The sequence below is a fragment of the Chaetura pelagica genome, unplaced genomic scaffold (genome assembly GCF_000747805.2).
Source record: "Chaetura pelagica isolate M959 unplaced genomic scaffold, ChaPel_1.0 scaffold354, whole genome shotgun sequence".
NCBI classification, from domain to species: domain Eukaryota; kingdom Metazoa; phylum Chordata; class Aves; order Apodiformes; family Apodidae; genus Chaetura; species Chaetura pelagica.
In genome coordinates this window covers 1,647,731-1,664,615 of record NW_009953299.1, presented here as the reverse complement: position 1 = coordinate 1,664,615, position 16,885 = coordinate 1,647,731, and the positions used below count along the sequence as shown (strand labels likewise).

Genomic DNA, 16,885 nt, shown 5'->3' with positions numbered 1-16,885 from the left:
TGCCCCGGCCCCGGCCCCGGCCCCGGCCCCTGCCCCTCCCGGCAACCCCAGCAGGAGACGGAACAGAAAGGTAAAACGCATCCTCTCCGCCGCAGACCTTGGGCGTTATCCCAACGCTCTGAAACCCCAGTGCTGGGGGGCTTGTTTGCACCTGGAGCGTAAAGAGCGCTGCGCTGCCTCTAACAGGGGGGCTGACAAGTTTATCGTAGCAGAAAGAGCCCGGGTATAACGCCGGTCCGTCCTCTATGCCCTGATGCTGCCTCCTCCCTCTTCTCCAGCAAGAACTCCCAGCGGAATACAGCCTTTCGCAAACAGCAACAGTTTGCTCATAACGCACTGGCAGTCAAAATGCATTTAGAGAGACTACGAAGGGCTTAACAGCGTGCAGACTGAACACCATCCACCTGCTCAGGTCCTACTCACGCTCTACACAAGGAGTACCAGCCCCACCTTGGAGCAAACACCTCTAGGAAGCAAGATACATAGACGCTGCCACTGTCCTCTCCATGAGAAAAAGCTGTATTAAACTGGCAGGTTGCTGTGAGGTCCCTCCGTAAGGAGACAACTTGGACACACAACCCTCCCAGGCACAATTCTGGATGCCACCAAATGCTCTGTAACCCCCCACTTGTAAACCTTTGAAACCTGGGGACTGCCCCTATTTAGAGACCATCCAGACAATTCACATAAAACAATAAAGGACAAAAATAAATGGCCGCAAGAGACAGAAGGCAGAATAACATCCCAGTGTACATAATTACCCTAGTTATAACATTCCACGGTACAATATTCTAGTAGCTTTTTTTAAAGTTAAGGTACGTCAGCACAGTTGATCATGTTGGATTTCTGCCTTGGACTATTTTACTACATCTCTTAAAAATCTTACAGATTGTAAGAATCTGAAGACACGCAAAAAAGAACAATATTCTGACTAAAAAAATGATTTAGTATGCAGCTTCTCTTTATAGTCCCTTGGTAAAAATGTAATCTCCCTAACAAACACTTAATAAAACCTGTCAATATATCTAGAAAGAAAAATGACACAAATGCATTAAGTATTAAATACCCTCGAAAAAAGTCACATATTCCATGAATTTTTGATGTACTGTCTTGACATTAATGTAAAACCTTGATATTTATAATTGACAGATATTTAATAAAGTATAGAAGATGACTGCAGAGCATGCAAATTGCTCAGGGTGATCAAAAAAGATACAGACGTATTTAAACTAAACAAACACTTAATATGTAAAAATAATAATAATTAAAACCTAGCTCTTACAGGTTCACTCACTTAGGTCTCTACAGACTAGCTTTGAAATGTGACAATATCCACTGCACAAACCCTAATTTTAACTTACCAAATCTGTATGAAGTAGTTTCAGAAACTTAGAGGGGAAGCTTTAAATAAAAAAATGGGAACATAAAAATGTGAATATATTCATTTAGATGCAGGTCCTGACATTCTGCTGAAAGAGTTATTATGAAGAACAAATACCATCTATTTAGTTACCCTTTCTGTGAAAATATTGTCAGAACTGGCAATCAGGGTGATGACCACTGCAAAAACAAATAGTGGCATGCTGAATTTCATTTTCCTCCTGGTGCTGCTATTCTTGAAAAAAAAAAAAAAAAAGAAAGCAGCTTCTTCCCCTTCAGTGTTCCAAGCCTTCTTTGAGACATTTGGAGGATATCTCAAAATAACCAGAAATATTAAAAAGTAACAGTGATTGCTGCCAGATTGTCTGCAGCCACTGTGGAAAAAGACAGACTGTTATTCTAGTCACCTAAAACACTATCAGACTAGAAGCCAGTTACTCAGTATGGCAACGAGAAAAGGGGAAGGGGAGGGGGAGGCAAAAAAAAATAAATAAAAAATAAATACACTTTCAGACATTTTTCTTTTTCTGGGAAGCAGGAATATGCAGTGGTTAGTGTCTCATGTTCAATCTCCTGATGCCCACATAGGGCCTTAGCACTAATAATTTCTCCATCATATTCTTGGATGGACATCACATGATAATGATTCTCCAGTCTTAGGAACTAGATGTTAGAGGACTCCTCCACTTCTGAGGCGGCTTGTTTTTATTTGGACAATATGATGTAGAAAGTGTAGAAAGGGTGGGTGCCTTTTCAGCTGAGAAGCCATCATAACCTTCACTTCTATCCAGCTTACAAGGGTGTTAGTCTCCTGTAAAAGTAGCCAGATTGTTATAAGCAGTAACCCCTTACTCCAATCAATCACGAAATGCCAAAGCTCATTTATCAGAGCTCCAAATCTTGCAAGGAATTTACACTAAAATTGGCTTAATATTTGCTTGTTTACCAAGTGATGCAAAGTACAAGTCCTATTACTGTAATATGCAATAAAATGTCAGAGTTAAAATCAGAATACAAAAGTTAACATAGTGTTAAATTTGTGTTCCTATCTATGCTACTAGATGTCTTGAAAAGAATTGATGTATTTTGGTATGAAGTCATATTGGCCAGAGTATTCCTTTGTACCATTAGTCCTTGTATACTCTGAGTAAGAAAAAATGAATTAACTCAACGTATGTGATAAAAATTAGCGGGTTTTTTTGTTTTTAAAGTCACCACCTCTCAGCTGAGATAAGCTGACCGTTGGATTAATTTACTACTCCACTGTAATACATAACAAAAAAAAAATAAAACCTTGTTTCTGTTGGTTTCCTGAGTTTGTAGATACAAAGGTCGGATTTTTGTGAAGAATTATTTCAAATAGTCACAAATCCAAGGCAAAGTTATGGGCAATTGCTGCATCAATATTGCTGTATCAGATTTCAAAACTCTGAAAAACCTCTTGTGTACAGTTGAAGTAGAAACAGCTCCATTTCTGTTGCAGAAAACCATCATACCATGTACGGAGGTTATAGTGAGGCCATCACTCCACCCCCCTCTAAGCTCCCAAAACATGAAGGGTGCTTGAAACAGCTGAAACAAAAAAACAGTTTAAGCTTCCACATTGTTAACCTTCATTCCTTTGAACATAAAGCCCAAGGGTTTGTTCCTTTTGACCGAACAATTTTTTTCCTCCTCTTCTTAGAATCTCCTTTCTTTCCAATGTACTCATTAACATGAGATTTTGTTATGAGCCTTATTGGATGCTACTTGATGGTTTCAGGCCAATGTGTAGGTGTAGAAACACAGAAACACACGGCACACACACACTTTCAGGGCCAGAAGCAGGAAGATCTGTCAGCATTTGCTGGTTACTGTCCCTTTTCCAGCTCTGGAAATCGTTTGAAGCAGCAGCCTTGAAGAGAAACTCCTCTCTGTGGAGCTGCTGAGGCTTTAACTGCCCTAAAGCTAAGTAAAACAAGGAATTCAGAATGGAGGATCCTAGTGATCTACAGAGAAACAAGAGTTTGCTTTTTTCATTGGACATATGCTGCCTAACCTGATGAGGGAGAGGCAGTTCACTGTACAGGGCAGGAGACAAAGCCAAAGATTATTGTACTTTGTAATAACATAATAACATTTCATAACTACAGAGGCATGCTCTGGAACTTTGAAACAGCCCACTTCATTAAGCACTAGGAATTACATCCACAAACCTGTGCCATTACATGACTTTTCTAGTGGAAGAAAGATCATCCTACTTTGCAAAACCAAATAGAATGAATTATAAAATTAAAAAGGTACCATAGGATTTAAACTTATTAAATCTAACTAATATTCTTGCTTATTCTTTATGTCAGTAATTTTTATTTACTTTCTGACAATACACAAGAAAGCAGTGTTCCAGACTATTAGGGGATTCATGTAGCGGAAGCCGAGTGGAACGACTCCTTCTGGTGCAATGGAATTTAACTGCACTCTCCTTTTTTCTGTACTTCCTACCTGCAAAAATTGTTCTTAGTTGATGAGACAGCAGTGGCATGACAGACAACTCAAACCAGGACATCAGCTCCTAACTCAAGGGTCTGAAGGACTGACACCCCACTTCACATGCAAAGTGAACATTACCATTTAGCTGACGGAGTTCACAGAAATAATTCTGAACTGACTGCAAACAAAAACCCTGCCTACCAATCCCAGGGCATCTCCTTTATTCATCTCCTTTATTAATCAGATGCAAGACAGTGATAGACTTTTTAGCATCCACTTCTTGATTACTCAATTTACAGAATACTTAACATACAGAGTTGTAAAACACTAATCTTTCCCAGAAAAGAGCACACTCAGATATGACAATATGACCAAAGTTTCTGTATCTTTTCTTGTCCTTTCACAAAGTCACTTAGAACGAAATGCAATCCCACTAAGGGCTGAAATGGTGAATGGGAAGAGCAAGCTGACCCAAGCCTGGACATGTTTTGCAATGAGAAAGCCTCCCCAGTTCCTCCTGTCCCCATTCACAAAGCAGAAAGACACACTAGGTCTTCATCTCCTTTGGTAGATCTCCTCATGAAATAGGAGTTTAGTTTTCATGTTGAGCCTTAGATTGAGAGGTTCAGTCTGCAGTATTTCATTCTCACAGGTACAATACAATAGACAGTAAAGAGTCTCCTTGCAAAGGTCTATGCCTGCATATCATGACACACCATTTACTCTTTAGACTTCTCCTAAGGTACAAGGTTTACCTTGCTCATTTTGTTGAGTGCAACATACGTGTAGTATGTTCATGCACAAATATAATCACAGAACTTTACTATTAATTCAGTGAATGACAAGCCACAAATAAAATGCTGTGATGGAAAACCTGAAGTGAACTGATTTAAAAGAACAAGGATGATGTTTCCTATTAACAACCCCTCCACATCTGAAGGGTTTCCTAATAAGCATTAATATTATGCAGTATGCCCAAAGTTTTGTTGCCTGTGGATCAACTACTCAAGTTCGCAGGAAAGTCCACATCAGGAGCCACTTATGTGGGAGCTTGGATCACAATCATCTCATAACCAAGGTACCATACTGCACAACCAGCATGGTAAGTCCCAGAACCAGATGTACTGGGACTATAGTGCACACACAACCAAAACTAAAAATTTATCACTTCCTCCTCAATCTTGCATACAAACTATAGTACAAGAAAATAAACTTTGGTTTACTTTGCAACATATCAGTCTCCTACTGTGTGGAGTATTAGCGTTGGGTCTGACTGAAGAGGATAATCCACTTTGTAATTTAGTTAAATTACTAATTTTAACAAAGATAAGTCCCTTGTATAATTTTGCAGTGCTTAAAAAATACATCCTCTGAGTATTCCATTCTAAGAAACATCAGCTTGTTATAATATTTTAAATTTATGGAACATTTGTAGCTGCTGTTATATCAGGAAAAATATTTAATCTGCATGATAAGTACAAACTTTATATGAGAAAGTATACTTGTAAGTGCATGATGATCTCCTGATGTCTGCTGAGGCACTCATTTCCACAAAAGACACAGACATCATCTCTGGAGACAAACTCAACTGCCCCAGAAAGTGAAACTCAGTTAAAAAATAAAAATAAAAGCAACAAACAGAAAAGCAAACAAAAACCCTCTCCTTGCTATTGGCTGTAAAAACAGACGCTTATCTGCATGTTCAACAAGGAGAGTGGTTGAGAACCTCATCTTCAAAAAAAATGCCTTAAAAGCCCATAATACTAACAAGAGAACATATTATTCCTCCCAAATGTGGTTTAAACTGTGCAGAAACAAATTTTGTTTAGCACTGGCATATAAGCTTTGAAGTATATCTGTTCCTCTAGAGGGAAGAGGGTGTTTAGGCTAGTATAACAGAATCCAAACCATGCAGAATATCAAATAAATTAAATCCTACTGATTAGGAGATCTTAATAATGAATATCCAAAGAAAGATAAAATCTATATTCAAAATTAAAGATATGTTTTATCCTGTTTGCCCTTCTTCAACTTTAAAGTATTTTGACTGTAAGAAATAGCAGACCACCACGTGGGACGTGCCTGAATTTCAGTCTAGGCCAGCACGGTCCAACTGGCAGCCATCAGCTGAATCTGGACCACAGGATGCCTCCATATGGCCTGCCACCTTTTCCTTGGAGAAGATAGGCAACAGCTGCTTGAGGAGCAAATGCTGCCTGAACAGCCAAACACCTCCTCCTGTGTCCGGCTGGCTTAAAGCCCAGAGCTGCTGCCATGTTCCTGTGGAAGGCAAGGAAGGAACGGGGGAAGAAGGCAGCAGATCTCCTACCCACGCAAGGACTTGAGCTCTTAATTTGTCTGAGATGGACAGACACAACCCAGTGAAGCCTGTAGCTGCTTCTGTGATGGAGAGAGGCAGTCACAAGAATGGCCCAACAAAGCCCCAGGATCTGCTGTTATTGTCATCGCAGCCAGGTGTGGAATATACTAGAAGTGACACAAAAATCAGGAATTTGGCACATGTTTGCGAAGTCTAAACCACCTTATGGCAGATACACTAAGTGGTACAGTACAAGCACACAGTCAATCTTCAGTTTGCTGCCAACAAAACAGATTAATACAATATTTTGTCCCTCACAGAGAGGAAAAAACACAGAAAGGCATAACTATATTCCATTATTAAGTGCCTATTGATTTACTATTGATCAAACAGAACCACTCAGGCACTGAAATTCAGACAAAGCAAATCTAAGTAGTAACACTATCTAAAATTTGTAACTGCCCACTCAATGGAACTTGAAAGCTCTCCTTAAGCTGACATGTATAGTAAATAAGTAAACAAATAGGAAAGAGATTATAGGATTTACAACTGTACCATCTTTCTTCCACGCATTTTTACAGTGTCACTGATGACATCACTTCTGAAAAAATTAATGCCAATGAGTATAAATCAAGTAGCTAAGGACCTACCTGGTACATGATCAAAACTGTATTCTGCTCCAAATTCATTTACTTTTGTCTACATATTAGTTGAACTCTTTAAAAGCATTACAATATTCTATATTCTATTAATTTTAAAGGAATAAACAAGTTCCAAACATTTTAATAGTTTAGAGTGTTTTAAAAGGCAGTATACTTCTCTGCATTCAACTAAAACATTATTTAGCACATGAAAGTTAAATGGTAGAATGTTAAAGCCAAAGACAGAGAGAGACCAGACGTTCTACTTCACATTGACCTGGGAAATAATGTTTATTGGAATAGGATAGACTAGAACAGTTTAGAAAAGTAATGTAAGAGCCATGTAAGTCATATTGAAAGTATCAACACAGCTTTAAAAACTGGTGTCAAAAATGAGCTAGAGATGTGAAATCTCACCTAATATACTCAATATTGAAGAGGCAAATGTGATACCAGACTTTAAAGATGCTATAATATTGAGATCTAAAACTTAATGTGTTAGAATGTCCTCACCAAAATGATATTCCAGTGCCCAACAGCTATTAACTAGATTTTAGAATTTCATTCACACTAAATCAATTAGTCAAATTTTATATGAATAATAAATCAAATTTAGTGTCTGATCAAAGGGGATTACAGCCTCCAGGAACTTATGTTCTCCGTCCAATAGTGCAAACAAACAGATCAAAACATCTTTAGAGAGATTAATGCAAGGTTTGTACTCACAATGGGACTACAGTAACACTTTCACAAGCACTGTCCAGAAGTCAATACACACTAATCAGAAAACTGGCATGAGAGCGTTCCTGTGGAACACTGGATACAAACCAGACTACAGATATTATCTAAAGGTATTAATGTCTTCTACCAAGTAGATTATATTAATTAAAAAAGAAAAAAAAAAGACAAAGGTGTGATTCATAAGGCAGCTTTTGCCTTTTCTAGTAACAGTAGCTTGATAGAAAGCAAAGAAAGCAAGTAATTTGCTCATTAACTTAGCAAAGAAACAAAGTGGAGTCAAATAATATTAAATTTACTTGCTAAAATGTTTAACAGGTCACTTTGCTTTCTCTATTTGGATTTATTCTAAAATTCTTACTTGCCAATCTCTCTTGTACTGGAGATCCCAGAACTGGACACAGTACCCTGGGTGTAGCCTCACCAGTGCTGAGCAGAGGGGAAGGATCATCTCCTTCCACCTGCTGGAAACACTCCTAATGCTGCCCAGGATGCCATTGGCCCATATTGCTGCAAGGGCACTTTGCTGGCTCATATTCAGCCTGGTCCCCAAACATATTAATGGGATTATTCCACCCCAGGTAGAGGGCTTTGAACTTCTTGTTGAACTGATATCAACTGTCAGTCCATCTCTCCAGCCTGTCAAGGTTCCACCTTCCCAAGGATTGAGGTGGGGTGGCCAGGCTTATAGTTCCCTTGGTCCTCCTTCCTGCCCTTCTGGAGGATAGGAGTGGCATTTGCTTTTCTCCAGTTCTCAGGTACCTCTGCCTGTCATTAGGATAGTTCAAAGTCACCTCACAACATCAGCCAGCTCCCTCAGCACTTGTGGGTGCATCACACCAAGGCCCATGGACATGTGTATGTCCAGTTTGCTTAAGTATTGCCTGACCTGATCCTCTTCCACTGGTGCTCTCCATGAACCTCCTGGATTGCTTACACCCTGCTGTGTTGTCCCTATAACAGGCATTAGGGTGGCTAAAGTCCCCCCTGAAGACCAGGGACTGCAAATGTGAGGCTACTTCTAGCTGTAGAAGGCCTCATCCACTCTTCCCTTCCTCCTGATCAGGCAGCCCATAGCAGACACCCACTGCAATGTCACCCACGTTGCTTGGTTATTTACAGACAGCTCTAAATGCTGATGCCCTTTAGAAAAATCTGTAGTCCCTCAGTGGTTCAGAGACTACAGGCTGAAAACATTGTCTAAATCAATGCCAAACTGACATCCTGGACAGTCCTGCAAAACTGATCCTTTTTCCAAGCAGGAGGCAGCTACATACAGATACTACTTCACAGAATGCCACTGAATGCATACAGCTGGCTACCACAGCAAAAGCTGTGGCTAGCTGATGGGCTCTGCTAGTTTCAGACCTATTACTTAAGAGATTTTAAAAGTTTGTTAAAATTATCATTAAATTGTCTTTTATTAAGGCAGCTAATAACAGCCTTCACTACACCTGGGGAAAAGATTCAGCACTGGTTTAACAGGCAGAATGTAAATAGAGTTGAGGCACTTCCACCTCCTCTAAGAGCACCCCTTGTCTTGGTATCTTGTTTTGATTTACAAAAGCTTCTCTGTAGATGACTACAAAAAGGCACACAGATGCAACGGAAAGTCAAACACAAAGACCACTGCATATTCTTTAAAAAAGGTTCCGTATTGGCTGTACTTTCTTTAGGAATATTATCACACTGTGAATGTCTTTAATCTATATGGCTCCCTCTTGTGCCTATTATACCACATTTCAGCGTACAAAAAAAACCCCTAACATTGTCATAAATATTTGGGCTCTGTTCACCCTTCAGTAGGCATGCAGTGCCCATAAATGTTAATAGAAGTCACACACATACCTTCCAGGAGAAAAGAAAACCCCATAGTTTCCAAAACTTCTCTTTGGAACAAACTACAAAAACATCTTGCAAACTACAAGTCTGCTGCGATGAAAGTACTTTTTTACCACTCACTGTATTTTGATAGCAATGCAGGGGCCAAATAATGCACTTTAAAGTGCATCTGCAAGAAGTTTTAACTATCTTTTAGTTATCAAATTACATATGTTTAGAAGGCTGTCAGTGTGGTTTAAATAGCCTGGTTAACATGCTCAAGGATTTATTTTTGTCTACTCAACATCCCACCTGTTTCTGCTTATCAAGCCAGATGACAGTTTAGCCTGCAACAGCTGTGAACTGCATAAAATCTGCCCATTTCTCATGTGTATCCAGACTAAGCAGTTAGAGCAGCATTCTGAGAAAGCCACCCTTTTAGAGAAGCTATGGAAATAAAACAGACCAGCACTTGTCAAACTGTTTAAAACTGCACACCTCTCAGAAGCCAAATTATTTTAATAACAGTCTAGCAATACTATTTGGAAAGAAAATTAAGCATTTGAAGAAATTATTTGTTAACCCTTTCATTCCCCTGGCCATTATAAACATTTTGCAGACTAACATTGCTGCAAAGGAATTAAAAAATTTTGCCTGCACAAAATACTCCCTTTTTTGGTGTCATCAAATTTCAACAAAACACCTTTTATTTTGAGATCTTACTAGTTTTACTTTCTGCAGTTGAACAGCTAATCTAATAAATCTAAGTATAGTAATAAGACTTTTGTATTACAAAAAGTGTAATTGCAAATTTTAAAAAATATTAGTCTACATACCTGAAGCAATATCAAAAACCTGGTCAAATAGGACAGCTTTTGTTAAAATGCTATGTAGTACTGAATGAAATTATGGTATATAAAAATCTAACATTCATAAAGCTTGCAGAGTACACTGCCTTTAACAGGAAAGTGGTTTTGCTTTGTTGTTTTGGTTTTTTTTCATTTATACAATAAATTCTTCTCTCCCCACCTCTTCTTCCCTTTTCCATATACTCATGAATTACCCTTAGCACTAGTGCTTTGTGGATCAGCTGTTCAGAACATGATGAATGCATGCAAGATGATGATAAATTCATTATTGCTTTTCTTAATAATGAGAAATGATTCTTTGCTTTAGGGAAGAAAGAGGCTTTTTTTTTTCTATGAACTTTTTTTCCCCCACCATTTAATAAATTACAAGCTTTTATTTTTGCAAGCAAAAACAGAAACCAAAGTTTTAAAACATCCCTCTGAGTTTTCATCAAACACATTAATAATAGATAGTCAGTACATTCACTTGGCACTCCTGGAGCCAGATGAAATTATATCTCTTCCTAATGTGACATTTGCTCAATACTAGTGAAGAAACATTAAGCTGAAATTGTGGTTATGTGGCAGTGCTGAAACATGGCACCAAACAACCAGAACACACCTAAAATTCAGGTGTGTTCTCCAAAGAACAAATCAGACAAACTATTCCTACCTGATTTATCTTCATGCTCACATTCAACATGAAACAACAGCTATATTATATAAGAATATAAAACAAGCAATAAAGTACTTGTGAGGAGAATTAAAAAAAAAAATCTTGTCTAGATTTCTGACCAGAAGTCACATTTAACAATTCATACAAAAGGTAACAGTACAGTGCTAAACACTTTCTTGAATATACTAATGTAAAGCTCAAAAAGATGGCCATTTAAATACTGTTTCCACAAAGGTTTCCCATTGCTGCAAACCAAACTGAACTGCATCAGTCTCAAAAATATAAGACTGAGAAGTCTTCTTCCATGAGTTGCCATATCAGCTCCCATATCAGAATATATAACAGGGCAGAGAATTACAGGCTTGTTACCATCTACAGCATATCACTATCACTGGGCTTCTAAAGACAGTCTTCCTCTAAAGTAATCTCATGTACATTATTTTCTTTGATCAAACTGTAGCTTTTCTTACTCTTAGCAGCATGGACTTTGATGCAGAATATAAATTATTTTTAGAGAGATGTTACTTTGACCGTATGAGCTTAAGTCTTACACAAATTACCTTTTATTAGCTTTAAGAGACAATAAGAGAAATAGCATTATTTGCCAGCCTTAAACAGAAATTGCTTTAATGATTCAACCCTTTAAGAGCAGTACACTTACTTTATTATTTAGCATCCCTGTTTTCACAACTGCCTCCATAATAATGAGAACAATGTGTATTATATACCACATTTAAGATGCTTACCTGAATAACTTTGTAGAAATAGGCATACTGTCGAGCTGTATTTTTATATTGGCTAAAAACATCATGTATGGCCTGAGTTGACTGAAGATACTGCACTTCATCCTCTTCAAAATAGAGAGGTGTGTCATATTCACTGGGAAGTGTCTGGATGTAGGGCAGCCAGAAAGAGTTGGGGTTGGCTCTCTCACAGAGAAGATGGAATGCCAGTGTTATATTGCCCATGGCTTGAAGAATTCGATCTTGAGAATACAGAGATCCTGAATTAACCCAGAAAGGTGAGACACTGATTAGCTGTTCATAGAAAATATCATCCTAGATTTACTTTAAATGAAAATGATATGATCCATAAGAATTTTCAACAACAAAAACTTTTTAGTTTTCTAAAATATTTAGCTGCCCACATTGTCTTATGCTGCAAGTTAGTTGACACAGTAAATGCCTCATGTACAACTGCATACTGGAAGACATGAAGACACTAGAACAATGCTCTCAGTACCTCAGAACATTTTATCTCCAAGTGTTATACACAAGCTACACGACATATGTTCAAAAGAAAAGACACACATTTCTGGAAGATGTCTAGTGTGCTCAGCCAGAAACAAAGAGGAAAAGTAAATTATTCCACTAAGTTTCTAGGTATTCCAAACTGGATGGTTGGCATAATAAGCAAGTCCTGCAACAAAGGAGATCAACTGAAAAAAAAATAATAAAAAATCTCCTGCTGTATGATCCTATACATATCAGCCTCTTGTTTAAGAACTTCCTTAAGCTCTTACCTAATACTGAATTTTTAGCTGACTCAACTGTCATCAACAGTTTTCTAGGAACCCATAGAAACAACTCTTCAGCCTACAGAAAGAAAAAAATGCAGAGGGTCAGTTAGCATTTAGCATTTATATGACATGCCAAGTGTATCAAATATACATATTGTCTTTAAATCACACATTGTTGGGTTTTTTTCCTAATTGAAATTATTCTGAATCAAAATTCTTCCATCTCTTTCACTGCAAATTAAACAAATATGCTATGTTTCATATTGTGGTAACCAAATGTTCCAATTTGCATTACACAAAGCTTAAAACAAAGGCAGATCACAAAATAAAGTGTTTCAGTTTGGAACTGCTAACATGTACATTGCCCACATAGCCTCAAAGCTACTAAATACATCATATTGCTATTACATGATCAAATATTTTCTCCCAGTAGAGGTTTTTTCACATTGTCCATTCTTATTTTAGAACTGTTTGGGATTTTTATCAATCAGTAGTTCTAGCCCTAGCAGTAGTGCTAGCCCTAGCACTAGTGCTTCTAAAGCCCGAGAAAGAATATAATAGGCTCATTTTCTATTATTCTTTCTACAACAGCTGACTGCTCTTCAAAGCTGTTTCCCATCTGTAAAATAGGAATGGAAAGAGGCAATCTTAAATGCTTAACTTCTAACAGTTTTCCAACCATGTGCATCTATATTCATTACCTGATGATCAATATATACTCTTTACAATTATCAGGTAATTTTGTTTTGGTTTTCCTTTTCATTTTCTCTAGAAAATAAGTATTGCAAATACCTCTTTCTGAGGCAGTAAGACCAGTGCTTTAAGAGAAGAGACATGAAAGAAGAGAAGAGACTAAGCAGTTAGAAAACACAGAAGAGAGGGATATATCAATGGGGAGAATACTCTGGTGATTAGGTAAACAGTATAGGCAACAAAGAGGGGGCGGAAAGACTGATTAAAAACACACAGATGTATCCAATAATCACAAAAAATAATATTCAATTTTATCCATAATTTTATTTCTCAAGTATACAGAGTCGAGTGTGTTTCAGAACAGCAGTTTCTTCAGCAAAGGGGAAAGGGAAGGTAGTGAGTGTTTTAGAGCCCTGCAACTACATTCCAAACACGATTTTCTAATCTAAGTCAAATGTTCACATGCTCACCTTTATCTCTCTTGTTGCTTTCAAACCAAAGCCCTCCTCTTCAAAGTTAGCTATTTCAAAACCCTCTGTGGATGCTCCATTTTCAGTTGCCCACTTTATCAGTTCAGGGAAATAGTCATCTCTTTTTCCATCAAAGATAACTGACAGACCTATGTACACAATTTATTAAAAAAAAAATGCAGAAATAAAAGGATCTAGAAAGATAAAGAAGCTCAATATAAAAGCACATGTAAAAAAGCTATCCACTATCCCACAGCAGTTCTACTTTGAAGTAGCTGAGTCAGAACTGCTCTTTGTTAAGTGTTACTCAATAGTGTAACAAATGTCATACCCAATTTTCAACAACTTAAATATTCTGCAAAATTGTTGTCTTAAAAACATGAGCACCTAAAGCTCCCCTCCTCTTTCTCTTTTAAATAAGCTGAGTGAAAATATTTCCCAGCTTAATACTGATGAAAATTCAATCCCCACAACATGTTAATACAGACACAAGGAGGAAACTGAGAGGCAAGCTGCAATTTCATTAATTCAGCACTGGAAACAATTATAAGCAGATCTCAAGCTCCTTCTCTCACATACAAGGCAGTTAGCTTTTTCCTGCAGCATATGGACCTATTAAAATAACTAAGGACTGATCATCCTCCTGACATCACAGAGCTCATCCAAATTTTTACACTTCGCTTCTGCATCAGGCACGTGGCCAACCAGTGAAATCACAAGTCTCATTCATTTCTTCAGCTTTCCCTTTTACTATAACCTGATTTGAACCTACGCATTTTAGTTCCCAGCTACACTCAGCCAGCTCCTGTTGTACCTCTTTGCCTCTGTGCTCTCTTCAACTCAAACTCTCATGTCAGGTCACATTAAGTGTCCCAACACCCCCTAAATGCTCAGGCCCTTTTATGTGTGACAAAACATCAGCAGCAAGTTGTTTACATCCCAAGTTTTTTGGTTAAGCACAAGTGAAAACCACATCTTTAGATTAAAAGGATTTTAAGAAAGTAGCATTAGTGTATTTGAAATATTCCCCTCCTTCAAATCACACATTTCAAGCCCCAGAACCAATCAAATCTGTAGTTAACATAGAAATGCTAGTACCATCTAAAACTACAGGCTTTGATGATGCAGTATAAACACTTAATACTGCTGAAGTTTTTGGTTTTTTTTTAATGCAGTAAGAATATGGTGACATTTTTTTAAAGCTGGCATTTCTCCTTTATTTCATACTGCCTTCAGTATGCTATCTTCTGTGGAACACATTCAGAGCTAAGGCCTCAGAAATTTAGTAACACCAGTTGTGTAGCTTTTACAGAGCTTGATAGGAGTTCATGCTGTTCAGGACTTTGCTCCTTTGATTTCCAACACTGAGTACTGTATAAGGGTACTCAAAGCTTTTAACCAGTTTTTAATCCAGCTTGTATTTGAAACCATTATACAAGCATCTCTGAAATTCTCCCTCTCTTCCTCATATATGATGTCGTTCAATACTTTCCACATTTTTCCAAATTAAAGGAAGAACCAGCTCCTTTAAATTGCAAGCACTATTGAGGAACAATTTATTTCTACACATAACATAAAATACAGCTATACTGATGAAAACTTATATTGAGAAAAAATTGCTTTCTTTAAAATTTTGCTGATTAGTCAAATGCGGAAAAAATTTAGAAGGTAAAAATACTCAGTTTTGAAATGAAGAATTTTCTATCATCAAGACCATTTTAGTTCACGTTCTGCAACCCAGTGTTCTGCTCCAAGATAAGCACAAGTACAACACTTCAGGCAATATATTAATTTGTACATCCTAGAGTTCCCCAAAGCAATTTCTACTTCCTTTGCTAATTGCTTAAAGCTTTTATTAAGCTAGAAAATAGTGTAGAATAAATTACTTCGTTCCATTAAAAAAGAAGTTTGAAAAGACACCAATACTATTCATACTCACTATGTGTGTAAAAGTGTTACATTAAAAGCCAGTTGTACGTTAACAGTGCTGTGCTTAGTAGGTTTTGCATCTTTCAAGGAAAAAAAATACATTCTATTAACATTATTATACTGCTATACTAATTTTACTGCTTCTTCCAGCAGCTGTTTTCGCCATGAATGTTTCAATCTTTCTGACAGAGAAGAAAGATACAGTGAACAGCCTAACCCTAATGCTAACTCTATTTTTGTTAACCTGAATTATGTTTTAACATAACACATCATAAAAAGCAGGACATGTACCATACATTTATAAAAGTCACAGGACAGCAAAACAACGAGTCAAGTTCATATCTACAGAGCTACAGAAAGGAGTCACTCAAAAAGTATCGTCCATGCTTTCATATGCCCTCTGCCAGTAACTGATGCTCACAGGTTTAAACATCCTTTCATGAAGTAAGATTTTTATGTCTTAGTCAAAATTATTAAAAGCAGGTATGAAAATAACATTTCAAGCCTCTAAGTACAGTCTTCTGCTTTTTCAAGTGACTGCATGAACCACTCAAGCTCTACTTTAAATGCTGTCAGGCTTTTTGCCATAAACATATAAACATCAGAAAATAAATAATTGTTATTTCTCTGCCATTAAAATACAACAGTCATAAAAAAGGTTACTTTTACTAAAATTACCAAAAAATGCATTTTTAAGAGCATACTTCCAAATAAAAACAAAGCTAATACGAAAATAAATATCAGTAACAGTGAGTTGTTGCAGAACATACTGAAAGAAAACTGTTCTAATTTGAAAAATAAGCATACCTTAAATTTAGGAAAATTGGCAATAAAACTCCAATTTAACTATGGTACCATAAGCATTTATTTATTTTAATTATGTACAGATAGATTTATTAGCTGACATATTTACTTTGTGTTTACTTTTTTGTTGGTGTTGTAATTTGATGTCATGATATTGAATTGCAGAAACTTTTCACATCCAGTAAAGTGTTCAGGTTAAAAACAGTTAAAAAATTAATTCAAAACATTCAGATTCATGGAGGCAGAGGGGCAGACTGTGCAATCAGGAATAAAAAAGGCCTGTTTATTCTCAAAAGATTTTTACTTCTAGCCTTTCAGACTGTCATCTCATCACAATTTCAAACTCTTTTTTTCTACTTATCGAACAGAATTATAACAGGATCAAACATCTGTGATATTCACTCAGAATTATAAGCATTGAAGTAAGTATATATAAGTATTAAAACTATTAATGCCAGTGGCCATGCCCACCACAACATCTCAGAAACACCTGCAAGTGTAAAAAGAAACTGCATGTCAGACAATTAAGGTTTTTATCCCAAAATAATAGGATTGCATAATATTTCTATGACAACAA

General features: G+C 37.1%; 1 protein-coding gene across 1 annotated transcript in view; it reads right to left on the bottom strand.

The window, feature by feature from the left end:
• SETD3 (SET domain containing 3) overlaps positions 1 to 16,885 on the bottom strand; it is a 35,438-nt gene that overhangs the window by 16,965 nt on the left and 1,588 nt on the right. Inside the window, exons 3-5 of the mRNA XM_009998018.1 lie at positions 13,576 to 13,724; positions 12,416 to 12,488; positions 11,640 to 11,896 (exon numbers count right to left, since the gene is read on the bottom strand). Coding sequence (XP_009996320.1) covers positions 11,640 to 11,896; positions 12,416 to 12,488; positions 13,576 to 13,724 — 479 coding nt within the window. The remainder of the gene's footprint in view (positions 1 to 11,639; positions 11,897 to 12,415; positions 12,489 to 13,575; positions 13,725 to 16,885) is intronic.